The sequence below is a fragment of the Poecilia mexicana genome, unplaced genomic scaffold (genome assembly GCF_051168715.1).
Source record: "Poecilia mexicana isolate PSO_F unplaced genomic scaffold, ASM5116871v1 scaffold_14, whole genome shotgun sequence".
Lineage (NCBI taxonomy): Eukaryota > Metazoa > Chordata > Actinopteri > Cyprinodontiformes > Poeciliidae > Poecilia > Poecilia mexicana.
Window position 1 is genome coordinate 19,490,800 of NW_028263383.1, and position 17,918 is coordinate 19,508,717.

At 42.6% G+C, this 17,918-nt stretch overlaps 2 protein-coding genes across 2 annotated transcripts; both read left to right on the top strand.

Moving 5' to 3' along the window:
* The first annotated feature begins 1,434 nt into the window (after window positions 1-1,434).
* dlb (deltaB) lies at window positions 1,435-6,587 on the top strand. The gene is made up of 7 exons (XM_014986430.2): window positions 1,435-1,716; window positions 1,807-2,046; window positions 2,659-2,716; window positions 2,819-3,076; window positions 4,145-4,506; window positions 4,806-5,022; window positions 5,152-6,587. The coding sequence occupies exons 1-7, from the start codon at window positions 1,666-1,668 to the stop codon at window positions 5,871-5,873; spliced, it is 1,908 nt and encodes a 635-aa protein (XP_014841916.1). The 5' UTR covers window positions 1,435-1,665; the 3' UTR covers window positions 5,874-6,587.
* An 866-nt stretch (window positions 6,588-7,453) lies between these two features.
* On the top strand, window positions 7,454-16,209 carry ppp1r14aa (protein phosphatase 1, regulatory (inhibitor) subunit 14Aa). The gene is made up of 4 exons (XM_014986431.2): window positions 7,454-7,756; window positions 9,190-9,270; window positions 9,482-9,514; window positions 13,105-16,209. The coding sequence occupies exons 1-4, from the start codon at window positions 7,565-7,567 to the stop codon at window positions 13,279-13,281; spliced, it is 483 nt and encodes a 160-aa protein (XP_014841917.2). The 5' UTR covers window positions 7,454-7,564; the 3' UTR covers window positions 13,282-16,209.
* The last annotated feature ends 1,709 nt before the right edge of the window (window positions 16,210-17,918 follow it).

Below are 17,918 nucleotides of genomic sequence, written 5' to 3' on the forward strand. Positions count from 1 at the left end.
TGCCCCATACGGAGCTTGAAAGTTTGGCGTGTTGGAGGTGTCACTTCTCTCACATCTCCAGCAATTATAGCTTTCTTCACATGTGTGCGTGATGGAGGTTTTATTGTTCTGCAGAGAAGCGTGCCACACTGTGAGTGGGGTGAGTGGGAGGCGAGGTGGGGCCACTTCAGGCACGCGTCCCCTTTGACTCATTGTAATAGGAATGGGTCCCCACCCCCCACCCACGCTCACCCAGGCGCCACACAAAGCAAAACACACACTGTAAAGAAGGTAGAAAACACAACTTGTTATGTCAGAAATCCGACTGCGCCCTAATAAACATGACTTATGTTAAAAAAAGTTTGTATTTATAACTGGGATCAGATTTCTTTTTGTCACTTTTACCACAGCTAACATTTCACACTGTTGATGTGAAACATTAACTTTTAGATTTTTATCAGCTGCCATCTCGGCGGCGCAGGTGGCGCGTCCGGTCAGTGTTTGTAGGCGAACAGTTCAGGTGTGTTTACCGCATCCCTGCAACAGGTGCTGGACCAATGAGACCAGCCAATGAGAGCGCAGGCTGCGGCTGCTGCTGCTGGTCTGTAGGCTCCGGTGCGTGCAAGACAAAAGCCAAGGGGACGGAGCCTCTCGAGCTCGAGCATGTGCCGTTGATTACCATACAGCTGTTCGCTCGTGCTCCAAATAAAGCCCCCCCACACCCCCCGTCTCGCGCCCCTTCACCAAGCCGAGGAGGCCCGGATAACTGCTAGAAGCTTTAATAAAGTCTGATCCTGGACCTGCCCACCCTTTTGTCACCGCACACGCGTCGGAGCAATTACAGAAGGGGGGATGGGGGGGAGGAAAAGAGAGAAGAGAATAAAAAAAATAAAGCCCCCTCTTTCTAGATCGGAGCAGACTGTATCCGTGGTTTCCTTCTCTCATAATCCATAGTTTTCATATCTTAAATTCAGAAAACTTCTTAATCTGTCAGTTTAAAAGGGAAAGTTGTGGTTGTTTGGTAAAAGCAGGAAACTGAAAGCTGAGATCATCCTGTAAGTCTCAGCAGGATTGTCAACATTTGAGTGGTTAAAAATTAAGCTAAACTGCTTCATTCGAACATTTTTCCATTTTAAAGTCACTTTTAAAAAAGAAAAAATATTTTCTACTGAGTCGCGATTGATTTGCTGTTGAAACCTCAGGACGGTGACAGATCACCTCCATCGCTTTGACTTTGCGTGGCTAATTAACGTGATGAGAAAACTGTAGAGGGAGCGTATCTGCTCCGCGCCAGCTTCTTATGAATATCCCTCAGATTTCCACTCCAGATGTAATGTGGGTTGCCTAATTCCCCGAGCAGCCCCCCCCGGCGTGTCAGGATGCTCCCCTGAGGTCTGCGCGCGCTCCACCTCCTTGCCGTGACGTGCGAAACGCGCGGGTATAAAAGCCCTTTGAGACTTTTCGCACCAGAACCGAACCAAGAGAGCGCCAGCTTCCTCACAGGACCCAAGGGGAGACCAGCAGAGAGGAACTGGAAGCACTGGAAGGATATCCCACTCCATGGGGATGAAACTTTAAGAGATTTTACTGTTTATAAACAGAACGCTTCCGAAGTCTGCTGTTATTTTGGGATATTATTGCGAACATCTATTCAGAACCCAAGGAACTGGACTTTCACCGAGTACAATGGCGCATTCACACCTGAGATACCTCTTGGCTTTGGCCTTGGTGCACGTGGTGAGTTGACTCGTATTACCTTAACTTAAATAACCTCCTTACAATGTCATTTTGCCGTGCCTCACTTTGATCACCGTCGCCCTGTCGCAGGTTTGGTCCTCCGGTGTCTTCGAGTTGAAGATCCACTCCTTCCACACGGCGCAGCGCATCTGCAGAAGACACAGAGACTGTCATATCTTCTTCAGGATTTGCCTAAAACACCCGGAGGATGTGATCTCAGCCGAGCCGCCCTGCACCTTTGGCACCGGGCACACGAACGTAATCCGGGCGGATCACACGTCGATCTCCAGCAGCGCTCCCATCCGAGTCCCCTTCCACTTTAAATGGCCGGTAAGTGCAAAACTCACACAAAAAAACCTAATAATAATAATAATAATAATAATAATAATAATAATAAAAATAATAATAATAATAAAATATCACTCGCCATTTCGTTCATTTCAATTTTCATTTAACAAGTCCTTTATTGTAACCTAAACAAATTAATATCCGTTATTTTCTCCCTGTGTGAAATTGTTCATGAATCATTAAGCAATCACATATACTCAAACATGACATATAATTTAATTTAGCTATACCGATTTCTGAAGGATGTGTTTTACAGCCTTCGCCCTACTTACACCACGATTGATTGTAGTTGGCCACAGTTAATGGTACTTGACCAAACCAAAATAACTCAAAATTTTGCTGGTTGTCATATTTCATGGACAAGTCAGCTTATTTTTATTATTAGTCTGAGCAGATAACCGGTAAGTACCTTAATTAATCGATTATCAGCTTCGTTTAGTAGTCAAAAGTGCTGGACGCGAAGCGATCAACTCTAAAGAAAAGAAACGAAATCATATCACCCGTAGCGGTGGCTCATAGTTCAATAATAACGTGCAAATTCCAACACCATCATCTTTAGAATATGAATTATTAAACATTTTGTGTGTTTTTCAGGGGACCTTTTCATTGATCATCGAAGCCTGGAACGCAGAATCTCCCACAGAGTACACAGGTAGACTTTTTCTTTTCTTATTTGTTGTTGTTTTGTTTTGTTTTTACTCCATGACTTTATGACCAGAAAAACAAACAAACTAATCGCGTCTCTCGTTCTCAGACAACCAAAACAACCTCGTGAGCCGCCTGGCGACCAGGAGGCGGCTGGCTATCGGCGAGGATTGGTCCCAGGACGTGCACTTCGGCGAGCAGAGCGAGCTGCGCTACTCCTACCACGTCTACTGCGACGAGTACTACTTCGGGGACGGCTGCGCGGACTACTGCAGGCCGAGGGACGACACGCTGGGCCACTACACCTGCGACGAGGAGGGCAACCGCATCTGCCTGGAGGGCTGGAAGGGAAACTACTGCTCTGAGCGTGAGTGGAGATTACTGATGAAGTTCCCAGGCGGCCAAAAATTATTTGGGGGCCATAAATAGCCTTGGATTAGGGGCCCACATTTCAGCTCATATTGTACAGTAATCAGTGATTGTCCTTTCCAGTTAATGTGTTATAAATATTAAGAATTAAAATTGATCATTAAAATAATAATTACAGTAAATTAATAATTAATTTTCTAGATGAACTGATTTGAATTCCCGAGGAAGTAAAAGTCTTACATTTGGTGGTCAGAAACCTTTGAAGCACATTTAAAAGTTCGTATTTCTCCTAGTTGCTACTGTAAACTATGTGATCCACCACATGAGTGTAGTTGGCCACCATTAATGGTGCTGTGTGATTAAAGTGAACTGCTCCTTTGGGGCCCCTACTGACCAGGGGACCCTGAGCAGCAGCTTTATTAGCTTATGTCTCATTCTGACTCTGATCCCAGCAATGACATGTTCACTTGTTTTTTTTTAACGATTTAACGTTTTATGATTTAACCGTTTTGAATCGGACACAAAACGCAGCTAAAGTTCTAAAGTTATGGAAAATACTTAAAGCAATGCCCTGTTTTCAAACACAGACCAAACTGTCTGTCTCAAACTGATTGAATGTTGAGGGGGGAAAAACTGTGTATTTTTAGTTTTGGTGCTTAAAGATAAACTCCAGAGTTTTCAGAGCCAATGGGTGTTTTGTGCTGGTACAGTCTGATGATGATGGTGATTATGTCCCATCTGCCGTTTGTTCTCTTACAATAAGAGAAAGAGTTGTGGCCCCCTTTAGACACATTTTTCAAGGTGATCTGAGAGGCAATGTGTGTGTGTGTGAGACAGTGACAGTTTGTGTGTGTGCGTGTGTGTGTGTGTGATGGAAAGGACATAAAAGAAAGCATCTTTCTTCGGCTGTGTGCCTGCCAGCTGCTTGGATTAATACTTAACCAACAGTGAAGTCTGAGACAAGGGTGGGTTCAGACTTGGAGGGGGGGATCTGTATGTGTGTGTGTGTGTTTGAGAAGGCGTGCCCATTGTAATCACACCTCCTCCCCTCCCTTTCGTTCTCCAGCCATCTGCTCGGCGGACTGCAGCGAGAAGCACGGCTACTGCGAGGCCCCTGGGGGCTGTACATGCCGCATGGGCTGGCAGGGCCCCTCCTGTAATGAATGCGTGCGTTACCCAGGCTGTCTCCATGGGACGTGCAGCCAGCCGTGGCAGTGTAACTGTCAGGAGGGCTGGGGGGGCCTCTTCTGCGACCAGGACCTCAACTACTGCACCAACCACAAGCCATGTGCCAACGGGGCCACCTGCACCAACACGGGTCAGGGCAGCTACACCTGTACCTGTCGGCCCGGCTTTGGAGGCACCAACTGTGAGCTGGAAACCAACGAGTGTGACAGCAACCCCTGCAAGAACGGAGGCAGCTGCAATGTAAGTGTCCGCAACGACTGGCCCTACCTGTGTGCTGTGCAGGGATTGTGGTGTCCCATTTGGCTTGTGGATCAAGGGGATTAAGATATCATGTAGTGGTCCCCAACGCTGTTGCTTGAGGGATAGATTACTTTTAGTTAATTCATAAAAGAAAATGGGCACCTCTTCAAAACGACAGTTATTCTTCTGCAGAGGCTGTGTAGTCACTAAGGCTTATTGTCCAGGAGATCTCTGCTAATCTTCTACCAGACTGAACTCAAAGCAAGTGCAGAATATTAATATCTATAATCTGTCTCCAGGACCTGGAGAACGACTACTCCTGCACCTGTCCACAGGGGTTCTACGGAAAGAACTGTGAGATCATCGCCATGACCTGCGCAGACGGTCCCTGCTTTAACGGCGGAACCTGCGTGGAGACGATGACAGGCGGCTACACATGCCGCTGCCCTCCCAGCTACACCGGCTCCAACTGTGAGAAGAAGTTGGACCGCTGCAGCAACAGGCCTTGTCTGAACGGTGAGTTCTGCCGTCAGAGTCCTCTCTGGCGACATCTTGTGGCTGAAGTGTGAACAAGCACGCTTCTTTTTTATTAAGCATGATCATCTTGTTCATCGTTACTGAGCTGAGTGTTTCACTCTTCTTCAGGTGGCGACTGTCTGGACCTCGGCCAGAGTATCCTGTGCCGCTGTCAGCCAGGTTTCACCGGTGCCAACTGCCAGGTCAACATCGACGACTGCACCTCGAATCCCTGCCAAAACGCTGGAACCTGCCAGGACGGTGTGAATGACTACACTTGCTCCTGCACCTTAGGGTACACTGGCAAGAACTGCAGCATCCGCTCTGACGCCTGCGGGGCTCGTCCGTGCCAAAATGGAGGCACTTGCTTCACCCACTTCACTGGGCCTGTATGCCAGTGTCCGAAGGGCTTCATGGGTCCAAGCTGCGAGTTCACACTTCAACCCAGTTTCAAGCCCGCCTTGCGCCAAGCCTCCCAGCCCTCCTCCACCACCACCGTCACCATCTCCTGCCTCCTGGCGGTGCTGGTGCTGGTTCTGGTCGCAGGCATCCTTTTCCTGAGGCGGAGAAGGAGGAGGATGGAGGGAAGGAAGCAGCTGAGCGACATTGCGGTTTACAATGACTTGGAGGCAGTCAACAATCTGGGAGGCAGCGAGAGAGATGCCTTCCTCAGTCCTAGCAGCCTCTTCAAGATCAGCAACAGCACAGCTCGCCTCAGCCTCACGCTGTGCCCCGATGGCAGACCCGGGTACAGACACAACCCGGTGGAGAGCAGCCTGGCCAGAATGGAGCGCCAGGACTTCATGTGGAGGGATGACGCCATGCTGGGCTCTGCACCCGGGCTGAGATGAAACCAGGACAAAAACACACACGTTGAAACAGGGGCAAAGAACATTTTAGCACTTGTTGCTTTTCTCTCTTTTTGAAGAGAGGAGCAGAACCATAAACAGATAGAAACGTCAATGTAAAAAGTTAAGTTCTGACACATGAACTAATGATGATTTACAAGACTTTTGGAGACTTGTGAAGGATTGTGCTCTTTAGTGTTCAAGACCCAAAGAGACCAATAATGTAACCCGCCGCTGATAGGACCTACAACACAAACCAAATGCAGGATGAAGCAATATATTTTCAACACATCCACTTTGTTTTCCTTTGTTAAAAAAGACTTTTGTTTTGCTTTTCAATCTTCCTTTGACCATTTTTTCCTTATTGTGTGCACCATCATTCCCCCCCCCATTCTTTATATTATTTATTTATTTGAAAACTTGTGTTTATGGCTTCACTTTGATTGTCACAGATGTAGAAATATATTTATATGGTGCTGAGAGTAGACTGACGTTTGTTGCATCTGGATATGTGAAATGTCCCAAAGATAAATGTGTGGGGCTAAAAGGAGCCATTTTTTCAAAAGACATATAAGGTTACCGAATACAGATATAGGTCACGTTACGCTCATGTGCCATTTTAAGTTCATGCCAAAGTTTGTGTTCTGTTGCATTTTTTCACTCATTTTATTTAAGTTCATGTTGTGTGTGGTGTGGAATAAAATATTTGATATAAAACAGTGCAATGTGTAGCTCCTTGGATTGCACCATGGGATTATAGCAGGCATAGTCTCCTTGGTAAGGGACAAGATTTTGTATAAACAAGGTATTTAGAAAAGTGCATTTTAGGGCTTTTATGTCCATTCTAATTAATAATTCATCCGTCAGTCATTTCTCAATAGTCTTTTCATTGAAAAAGTTTATTGTTCAAACTAAATTTGTGATCAATTTTAAGGAAAGAAAAAAATTATTTGTTGTAGTTAAATGGGGTTATTTTGGGGGCCATATTCTCACCTGGTGGAGCGCGTGCACCGTTTACAGAGACTGAAGTCCTGGTTGTCCAGGTGACCGGCGGCTGCACGTCATCGCCTTCTCTCCCCTATTAGTACGACTTAATAAAGGCCACTAGAACCTAAAAATCTTTTGAAAATAGAATATTAATTTTTTTTTATCTGAACAAAAGAACAGGTGCTTGTCATTTCCTGTTTGCAGTTCAAAATCTACCACAGGACGCATGTTTTGCTCCCAGAATGCTTAAATTATTACTCTCAGCGGGGCGTTTCTTACCTCATCGACTTTTCTGAAATATATTTGCTCAAAGTCTGTCACAGTCAAATTCAGGGTTTTTGTTCTTATTTATATTTTTGACATTTTTATCAGTATTTATCTAAGTGGGTTTTGTTAAAGCAAAAAGGAAAGGCACAACAATAGTTTAATTTTTCACGAATTCTACATGTAAACCATTTGTTATCTACCTGCTGCTACGAAATGGAAGTACGTAATGGCAGTGCGTAGGTACGAAATGGGGCTATACTCACTGACAGAGGGACTCTAATCGAGACAAAACCAAATACCTAAACAATTATCCCACACCCACATAAACATCCGGACAGCCCGCAGAGCCGCTGCTGTCGCCTCCCAGCGCCTCCCAGCGCTCCGCTCTCCAGACGAGCAGAAAGGCGAGAAGCGAGTGAGAGAGCAAGCTCACAGCAGCGATGGCAACTGACGGCAGCGGGACGCCGCTCGAAGACAACGACGAGCCGGCTCCATCAGACCTGGAGCCCAGCGGAAACATCCCGAAGAGGCACGCCCGGGTCACGGTGAAGTACAACAGGAAGGAGCTGCAGAGGCGGCTGGACGTGGAGAAGTGGATCGACGAGAGCCTGGACCAGCTGTACAGGGGCCAGGTGGGTCCCGCAGCTGCTGTGGCTCCACTGCACGCTGCTGCCTCTTTATCACCTCGCTATTTGATTAGAACTGGTACAGAAATGCAATAAATCCAACACGCAATCCCTTCAGATAAGTTTATTAAGTTGCTATAAAAGGGTTTGGAGGCGCCTTGGGGAGTCCCCAAGGCTCCAGTGGTCTCTGAGGTGTTGAAAGGGCTGAGGGGAGGAGGGGGGCTGCATGTCCTTACATGGCCAGACTCTGTGTATAAGGGCTGGGTCCCTCTCATAGATCTGTATCTGACATGGGGCTTTCTGTCCTTACATGGACATCATGGGACAACAGACTGAAGAGTGACTGAGGAGAGGAGTGTCCCAGGAGGTAAACTGTGTGTACTAGATGCTGACAGGGGGATGGAGCACATCACCAGACGCAGAGAAAAGGGTGTTTTTGGATGCAACTCGATGGGTTTGTGTTTTGAAAGCAGATTTACTAGATTTTCAGGCAACAGAATTTGGATTACAGCGATAAAGCAAAGGACAAACAGGTTTTTTCACCTGCATTCCTTAATTGTTGGAGCCTGAGCATGCACTTCCTGGTGAGCTAAAAGTGCAAAAAGTAGTTTCTGTTTCCAAAAAGGGGTTCAAGATTGTTGCTTATTGCAGAAATCAAAAAAAGTCTTGTCCACAAAGAACAGATTGGGTGTACCGTCGAGCCGCAGTCCTGCTTGTGCCAAGATCCCAATCAAACGGAGAAGCTCAGTCCAGTGGTGTGGACGACTGGGTTCTCTGCTTGTACAATGGCTGCTTGTCTCAGCAGAACAGGCCTTTGTTACAGTATTATGCAAACTTCACTATTCAGCCTCCTGGGCCTACAGATGTTTACAGTGCAAGGACTTTAGCCGGTTCTCAGAAAATGACAGTCGACTCAAAGGAACTCAAGCAAGAGAGATATGTTCAAAGGTCAAAGTTCCTGCTGATCTATTCAACAAGTGTATTGATTGGCCAAAGTGTTTCGGATTTTGTGCTTCATCGGCGTCATCGCAAAGGATACACTGTAAAATCGAATTGGTTGTCTTTATTTAAAATATATGACAACTTGTTGCCTCAAAATGTTTCTAGTTTTCATCAAATCTGTCTTCAGTTCCTTTGTTTACTTCATGGACAAACATGACGATGGCGCGATTTTATTTTGCTACATTAGCAACATTTAGGCAAAACAGGTCTTATCTGAGAAACATCCAGAAACATAGAAGTGATTAAAAAGTTTCACTTGCAGTTTGAACGACTCAGAAGCTGGGAATGTTATATTTAATGGTATGAAAGCCTTCTGCAGTTGGCAGGAGGAGCAACAAATAGAATTTTGTGTTTGCATTTCTTCCGTCTGTGTTTCTTTCACTTTGACTAAACATGTTTTCCTCCTTGTCCTGTTTGCAAACATTTGACGACGTCAGGAGGACGACATGCCGGAGGAGGTGAACATCGACGACTTGCTTGACCTTCGTACTGATGAGGAGCGAATCGTGAAGTTAAAGGTAGCGCGACGTGTCACATGTTTTAGTGATTTGCTGTGTTTGGTGGTTTTATTTATTCAGAAACAGTTTGTGTTATTGAACAGTTCCCCCAATAGTCACATTAGTAGATTTAAGAACACATTACTGTAAAATCATAGAGCCACAAATCTGAGGATAAATGTGGAATTTTTTATTGTAAATCTGTGATGTTATTTGTTTTTTTTTTTAACAGGAACTCCTCCATAGCTGCAGTAACAACACTGAGGTGAGATTCAATAAGAATTGTTACTAATTTTATACACTTCTAAGCACGTTTTGCACAGTGTATCGCTCCGAACTCACTAACCTGAATTTGATTTCAACAATAGCTTTCCGTATTCTCTTGCCTCAGTTATAATGCAGAAACAGCGGATCATTCCTGAGTCAAACATTGTTCCCGCACAGTCCTGGTTTAAACGTCAGTCACTGGAAAAATGCCTCCAGATACTCCGCGGCTTCTGCTGTTTAAGCTGAGCGCAGGTTTATTATTGAGTCAGGCCTAAAAACAAATAAAATGACTATAAATATTTCTTTCCCATGTGATGATAAAAACTTTTTTTTTGTTTTTTATCCAGAAAAATGAGAAGAAGTCCCTGTTTGGTCCCAAAATCAGTTTGGAAGTAGAGTGATATTCATCTGTGCATTCAATTGAATTTATTTTTGCTGTGCTTACAGTAAACGGGGAAAGAATTCTAAATATGAAACTCAAAGTTTGAATAATGAACAAGGCAGCCGTGTGTCGGTTTTTACTAATAACTTGGCTGCCTTTCTCCTGTGTCCGTTTGCATCGTTGTCACAACATGATGCATGTGGGCCCTTTGCTTCTCAGCAGGCTGTAATCTTTAATTTTACCCTAACGGACTGCAGATCAAGGGAAGAGTTTGACTGATTATTTTATTTAATAGACAAATGCAGAAAAAAAGCAGCGATGATGACACATGTTCCCTTTTTGTTTATTAAATTCTGAGGTCCGTCGTATTCGGTCTCTTGACCTTCCTATGTTCTTGGAAGAATCCGTGTTGTGATTTACGTCAGTAAACAGAACCGATTTGTTTTTTCAACCTGCATACATAAATAGATTTAGCAAAGCTTAATCCCCACATGAGTGTTATAATCCCTGAGAATATTAGATGGAGTCACAATCGAGTGGCAACAGCAATGGAAGTGGAGAAAAAAATGCTGCTGCCCATCGATATGGAAAGGGTTAAGAGGCTATCTATAGATCTGCAGATAGAACAACTGTTGATGAGTGAAAAATATTTATCAAAGCTTCCAATTTGTCCCTCGTTCAACCTGTTTTTCTCACTGTGTGAAGTTAAATCAGATCAAACTTCTCAGCTAGAATGACCGAAAACATTTCTATTTGCTGAACTTCACAATAATGAGACAAAGAATTGTGTCAGAGATTGTAGTAGTAGTTCTCAGCTTTGAATCAGGAATGGAGAGCTGAAGGGGGCATTCACAATAGTCTCGTTTAGTTGACTTTAATCGAACTCTAGGTGTGAATGCTGACCTAAAAAGTGAACTCTGGTTTATCTAAAATACCTCGGTCTTTGTTCGGTTGTCTTGATCTCTGGTCTGCTCCAATGAACTACAGCAGGGAATTCTGGGTGAATAACCAAAACCAACCTCAGAGTCTAGTGCATGAGAAATGGCTTGTGGTCTTTTACCAAAGACAAAAGAGAAATCCTACAACTGCTAAAATCCAAGGCCACTCCATTTTGTGTTTACACAGTTTGAAGAAGAAAAACGCTCACGTCTTCTTCAGATGTCTTTGTGTTGTTTCCTTTGGTGGTTCTTGGTGGAGCGCCCCTACAGGCGAGAGGGGGGAACAAGTTTTTCAAAGGCTTTGATTCGTTTGACACAATGCAGCGTGAAAGCGAACCACATCAACAGAAAATGTAGCAAATGTTGCAATTCTGGCCCCTAATCGAACCGAGTGTACCAGGTGTGAAAACGCTGCTGGAGAATTGAGTGGGAGTGCAACTTGATGTTCCCACCTCTACTATCGTGGGCGGTGGGGTAACGAGTGAAACGGTAAGGTCACAAACCAAGCAGCTGAAATGAGCAGCTGAACCGGACCCTCCCTTGGGGAAATGGTGATGAGTTTGTAGACTTTTGGGGACAGTCTCAGAGGAGAGGCAGGAGCAAACACAGCCGGCAGGCGGGGTTTGGACATCTGGTTGCGACGGGCCTGAATACCAGGACTTTCTGTCGAAATTAAATTGTCCGGGGATTGATCCAGAGTTGTGGTATTAGAAGCCTGCTTTCTCTTGCTCCAATCTGATTGGTTCAGAAGACAGGAAGTCTGACATTGGGTCACCCTGAGGTTCTAGAGAGTAAGATAAGCAGCAGACATCATTACCAAGCCATCTTCCTGCCTTTTCTGTCAGTGTGATATATGACTGCTAACCAGGTGGGTTGAAATATAAACACATGGACACAATTCACATTCATAGCTCCAGAATGACATAATGTTGAATGTTAACAGCGTCCTGCTTTGTATGGGTCCATGAAAGCATTTCACAATCACATTCTCTCTATGAGCATTTTGAGTATTAACTGAGTCTGCAGAATTCCTCATGTCGTGTGTGATGCATATCCTGCAAGTTGCAAATGGACACAGTTTTATTCTTTTGTCGGGATTTGCCAAATTACAGGAAAGATGGCCCCAAAACATTTAAATTTACAAGGATTCATATGGTCCTTGTGAAGACAAGAATGCTAGGGAGAAATATGAATATTATTAATATTATTAATATGACAGCTCTGGTGGTGGTGTGGTCTACACCATGTTTTACCATGCAGATGATGTGCTTCAGTTTGGGGCAAAAAAGTTCTGTTTTGGTTGGTTCTGGTCCAGTTCCAGTTGTTCTGTTTTTAGATGATGGATTGAGCAGATGTAAGATGTTTAGTTTTGGATGATGTTTTATAACTCAACCCTGTCCATTCATTTTTTCTTCTTCTACAAACTTCTGAGGCAGATTTTATTAAACACAGATGAACGTTTTATACAAGTTATGCAACACAGAAGGCCACTGGAGTTTTTTAAGGTTACTGGAGCAAAAGGTGTTGAATAAAATAAAATATTCTAGAATGGAAGCATGTTGGAGTTGTTCTGCTATGTTTGCTCTGATGTTTTCTTTTGGTAGAGTTTTGGTCATTTTTTTTTTTAGGTTGAAGCATTGCTTTTTCGGACAGTTCTTCCCTCTGGTTTTGGACGTTGTGATTTTTTTTTCTTTCACTCTTTTGCTTCTGAACACCTGTTATGATGGGTAACCATGGCAGCAAGGTTTTGTTTTTACAACTGGGAGCAGCCGATTAGCATCCAAAGAGCTGAAATAGTACTTGAACTACGACCCTGAATCCCAGGAGATTCTGCTCTGCCTCACTGCGGCAGAGCAGAGCGAGAAGGAGGAAGTTCAAACCAACTCTTCCATCGATGACACGGCCAGGATCATATCCCCAACTCCAACATCTTTCCGCACAGCTTTCCAAGCTGATACTTGGATGATATGAGTTACAACATTTAGTTTCTTGGTATTTTCTTAGTACCAATCCACATCACACTTCTCAGTTGTTTATGAAAACCAAATACCCTTAACTTCTACTTCATGTTTGTCGTTTACATAAAATCTCAAAATACATCAATGGTGTGTAAATACTGTAAATACTGAAGACACTGCCTATCTGTTGCTGAATTTCGCTCCTTAAACGTCAACGGGTTGCAAAGCAAAGCTTGAGTGACATGCCTGATTGTAAAGTGTCAGTGGATCTGTGTGTGAGAACGGCTCTGGGTTCTGTGCTCCTCCTCAGGCCTTCATCAAGGAGCTGGTGGCGAAGCTGGTGGGCGTTCACAAGCAGGAGGAACTGCAGAGCGAAGGCATCGGGCATCCTGCCATCTGCCACAGCCTCCACCGCCACGAGCCCTACCACTTCAATAACCCGCAGCACCACTTCCCTCACACGCGAGGCCACAACCAGAGTCTCTGACGGGAACCGGATCCGCGCGAAGACGAGCTGACGCACAAGGTCGGCTGTGATGGACTGAAAGGTTCAGGGATCGACAGAACATCAAACATACTGACACACTTCAAATGTAAGGCTCTCCTGCTGAGGGTTAGAGATAGTGACTCTATTCACAATCGGCTCTCAGTTAAAGCATGAAGGAATGCAAAGAGAAACCTTCACTCTGCCTGAGTTAGGAGGCAAACAAAGTCTAATCTACTACCAGTTAGTGTTTAACCTGCTGCAAAGCCAGTCGTTCTGGTAGAAGTGCTCCGGCAGGTTTCTGCTGCTTTGGGTCGCAACTTAGTCCACGATTTTAACTGTGATTTGCAGGGGATTAATGCCAGATTTGTTGTCTGTTATCAAAAAGATGCTTATAGTTTCTGTTTCATCCTTTATTTTTTGCAAAGGGTTTCTTCAAAAGATTTGTTTTAAATGGTAACACTATCTGTAATCCCATTACGGATGTGAGCAAAACTTTGTTATTCTGCTAATTAAATAAATAAAAAAAAAAAACAACCCCACAATTTCACAACCGAGGTGTTTCTATTAAATAAGAAATAAAATTAAAAATCGCACATGAATACGTTTGTCCGTGCGACGCCATTAAAAAACAGACTGTGCCATTGTCCTCCTCATCCTAATGCAGAAATGTTTCACCAAAAAAATGAATGTTTTCTAAACTGCCGCATTTCTATTAGGCAAATTTATTTTCGCAATTCCAAATTGCACAATTAAACGGTCAACGGAAACGCAGCTGCTGATGATGTGGCTCAGTTTCACAAAGAAGTTGGGTCTGAACTTGACCATTTTGAGCTGATTCCAGTCAGACTGTCTCTTTAATTCTGCTGCTAATGAGTTCATGTTGATCCATTTGAAGAACTTTAGAAATCAGCTTGAGATTTAAAAATGTGCACATCCAGTTTTTAAGAACGTGGCAGTGATGTAATCTACTGGTTTTCTTATTTTTAATGGTCTGATTATGTTTCATCCTCAGTGACCTGAAAGAGCTGAAACAATTCATCAGAATAGGGGTGATTAATCGATTATTGAAATAATCATCAATTTAGTCGCCGATTAATTGAAAACTGGAGTACACAGACTCAAAAAAAGTCTGCCATTTGCTGAAAAAATAAAATACTCAGAACAGATATTAAGCTAAAATTGTACAACAAATATGTACATTTTGTATTTAGGATGAAAAAAAAACTCCAACTTTGGTCTGTATACAAAACAGATCAAGTGTTCACTTGGTTCAAATAAAAATAAAATAAAATAAAATAAAAAAATCTACTAAGCACATTTTATAATCCAATTATGAACTGGTTAATATAAAATATAATATTAATGCTAAGCTGAGCAGGAAGGATTGAGCTTTTCACATGTTCACATTAGAAGTATTTTTTAGATGCATCCTTTGCTACACATGATCAACCGTTCACTACAGAAATGCTACGCTGTTGCATTTTAAGCAAGAAAATGTTAATTTCCTTCTTCAGAAACGGAACTCAATTGTTTGCTCATTTGCATCTGGTAATGTATTTCTAATATTGCGTAAAAAGAATGCTTAAGTGGTTAAATGGAAAATCTGCAGAATGTTCCAATTTTTAAAACCCGATTAATCAATTAATCGTCAGAATAAGAATAAGAATAATTGCGAAAATTATTGTTGAATGAGAGAAAATGGCAGGAAGTCTGGGATCATTCCTGACTGGTTTGGTGCTGCTGCAACTCTACAGACTTTAATGCCTCTTCCTATCAGAAGCCGCCTTTCTTCATAAATTTACTCTTACATTTCCACGCAGGTCGACTTTTACTCACCGTATGCTTCAGCGTCTCTCTGCTGCTGTCTCTGGTTCTGCCCTGTTCCCTCCTTGGACCAGAAACACCCAACGAAAACTGTTGTTCTGGAGATTTTCTGACCCAGTTATCCATCCTTTACGATTTGGTCTAGGTCAAGCCTTGATTTAAATGAACTCAGTGTTTCAGCCATTGCGCAGTTTTCTGGAAGTTTGTTCCAGATTTGTGGTGCATTGAAGCTGCATGCTGCATGTTTGGTTCTGGGGATGCAGAGAAGAACCAGAACCAGAAACAAACACCAAAATGTTTTTTTTTAATCATTAAAACACTTGCATTATTTTGCAGATACCTAACTGACCATGATGTGAAACAACACATTCAGGTTTTCCATTCAGTAATCAGAAAATGAGACAAACTTTATAAAAAAAAACATTCCATATTCACAGCTTTGACAAAGTATTTCCTCCCCTACAAATCTTTCAGTTTTTGTTGTTGTTTTTTCACTTTGACTTCTTTGATGTTTCAGAACATCAAAAAAATCGTAATATCAGACAAAGGCAACCAGATTACAAAAGATAGCCACAAAATGCAGTTTAAATTTTTATGGGACAAAAAAATCTATCCAAAGAAATCTGGTACTAGAAGTAATCACCCCTTAACCTGAACCATGTTTGTACAGCAGTGGTTTTTAACTCTCCCTGTAAGCTGGTTAAGTTCTTATTGTTGGATCATGAACTGCAGCTCTAACAGTAGTTGAGTGCTGCACCACTTTGAATGTGGTTCTGCGTTCTTTTAGGTTCTCTTGGAAGAGTTGTTGATGCGCTCCGGGAGTAATTTTGGATGTTCTGTGGATTACTTATTACTTATTGACATGAAAATTTGGGAAGCTTTCTGCAGATTCGGCCAGGTTATCTTGGTTTGATATTAAAACTTGTTTTTGATGATCTGAAATGTTTAAGTATGACAAAAAAAATTTCACTGAACTGTATCTACATGATGTGACGCTGGGAATGAAACCTTTGCGATCACTGAAACATTGTAGCTTTTCAATGGTTCACCTCTGCAGAGAACTGTTAAAAAAAAGTCAACTTAATAAAATAATTTATGCAACTATTTGCTATTTGTTTTGCTTCATGTTTGTAAGGCGTCTGAAGAGCAGTTGAAGAAGGGAGCGCATGTTTCTGGGAGCGGTATTTCAGTTTAATTAAAAATAGTTTTATTTGTATCACTACAGTAGTTAGTGCATTTATATATTTTTATTTCACAATATCTCTCCAGGTGTTGACATAACAGAGTTCGCTGCCGCGCGACAAATGAGATTAGAGACAACTCTGCAATAATCCCTGCAGCTTTCACTCACAACAAAATGCATTTGCTTGATAAAATCATTTCTGAATCTGATTTAATTTAAACCAAATCACTGGTTTCCTTCTGTGTAATTTCTTTAAATAAAACGTTATGAAGTTAGGAAACAACATCTGGAGAAACTGATCAAAACAGCAGTCCATCCAGTGGATCACACTGCATACCCTGGATCCAGTGTGATCCACTCATCAATGGCTCGGATGGTTACATTGCTCAGGATCCACCAGCGTTGATCAGATGATAAACAGGGAGGATGTTGGAAGTCCGGTTTTTATATCAGCATGGGCTGAGAGGGTGCAGACCAGGCCGAGTTCAACAAACGACACCTTCTGTATTGACTGACAGTTAAAGTGTGCTGTAATAAAAAACGGTAAAGAGATTAAGTAGCATCTTTTACGCTATCATCACAGCATGGGGTTGTTTTGCTGCTAGTGTTATGGGTGCGTTGCATAAATTAAATGACAAAATGAAAAAGAACTGGAACCAGTTTATTCAACTACACCTTTTAGAAACAACTAGAAGGTTAAGACCTGAGAACAACTGAATGATTCAACAGGACAATAAATCTAAACACACATGAAACTGGTTTTTGGAATGTATTAGGAAAAAGCACAACTTCGTTTTCTGCATTTTAATTGGCTGAGGGACAGCTGAAGAAGGAGGGAAGTACACGCTCACATGAATGAACTTCACTACACTGACATCTAACAGTTGGAGCAAATAAATAAACAGATGAGATCAGTTGCATGCTAAAGATTTATCAAAGCCATCAGACTGGATGGAAGTTAATTGGGAACATTACTTAATCTGTCCAGCAGAGAGCAGTGAAAACTTGATTTTTACTGTGAGTAATCACATTCAGAAGATGCTTATTGTGAAGCTACATGAATGTAGCTTACATATTTATATGCATGTAGCTACATATCCAGTTCACAAAGTGTATCCTTCTGTATAAACAAAATAATTTATTTTCATTCAACTTTACAGTAGTCACACACACCAGTTAATCATTTCTTATTACAAATCAAATAGAAATTAGTTGATTAAAAAAAAAAACAACAATGGGCTGTTATTTAAACCCCTCCATTCTGTGTGAAGATGTGAGCCATGTGGATGAGAGTGACAGAAGAAGAAACCTCCAGGAAAACGCAGATGGACTGAGCCGAGCAAACTTTCATTAGAAAAGGTAAATAAATAACTCAAAATGATGTAAACATGTTAAGATTAAACACAATAAAGCAGAAAAAACAATTCAGCCTGATTTATGACAGAAACTCCAGACAAAGACGGAGGCCAGTTCGCTGGCTGGGTCTGTCACTACCTAACAAACAGACCACATTTTGTGAGGTTGAAGGTTGTGAGTCTAAGCAGGCCAAAACTGTGATTCAGTGTATTGGTTAGAGAAGAGACTAGAAAGAGCCTCTAAGTTCCTCACAAGCCGCCATTTTGAAACACAC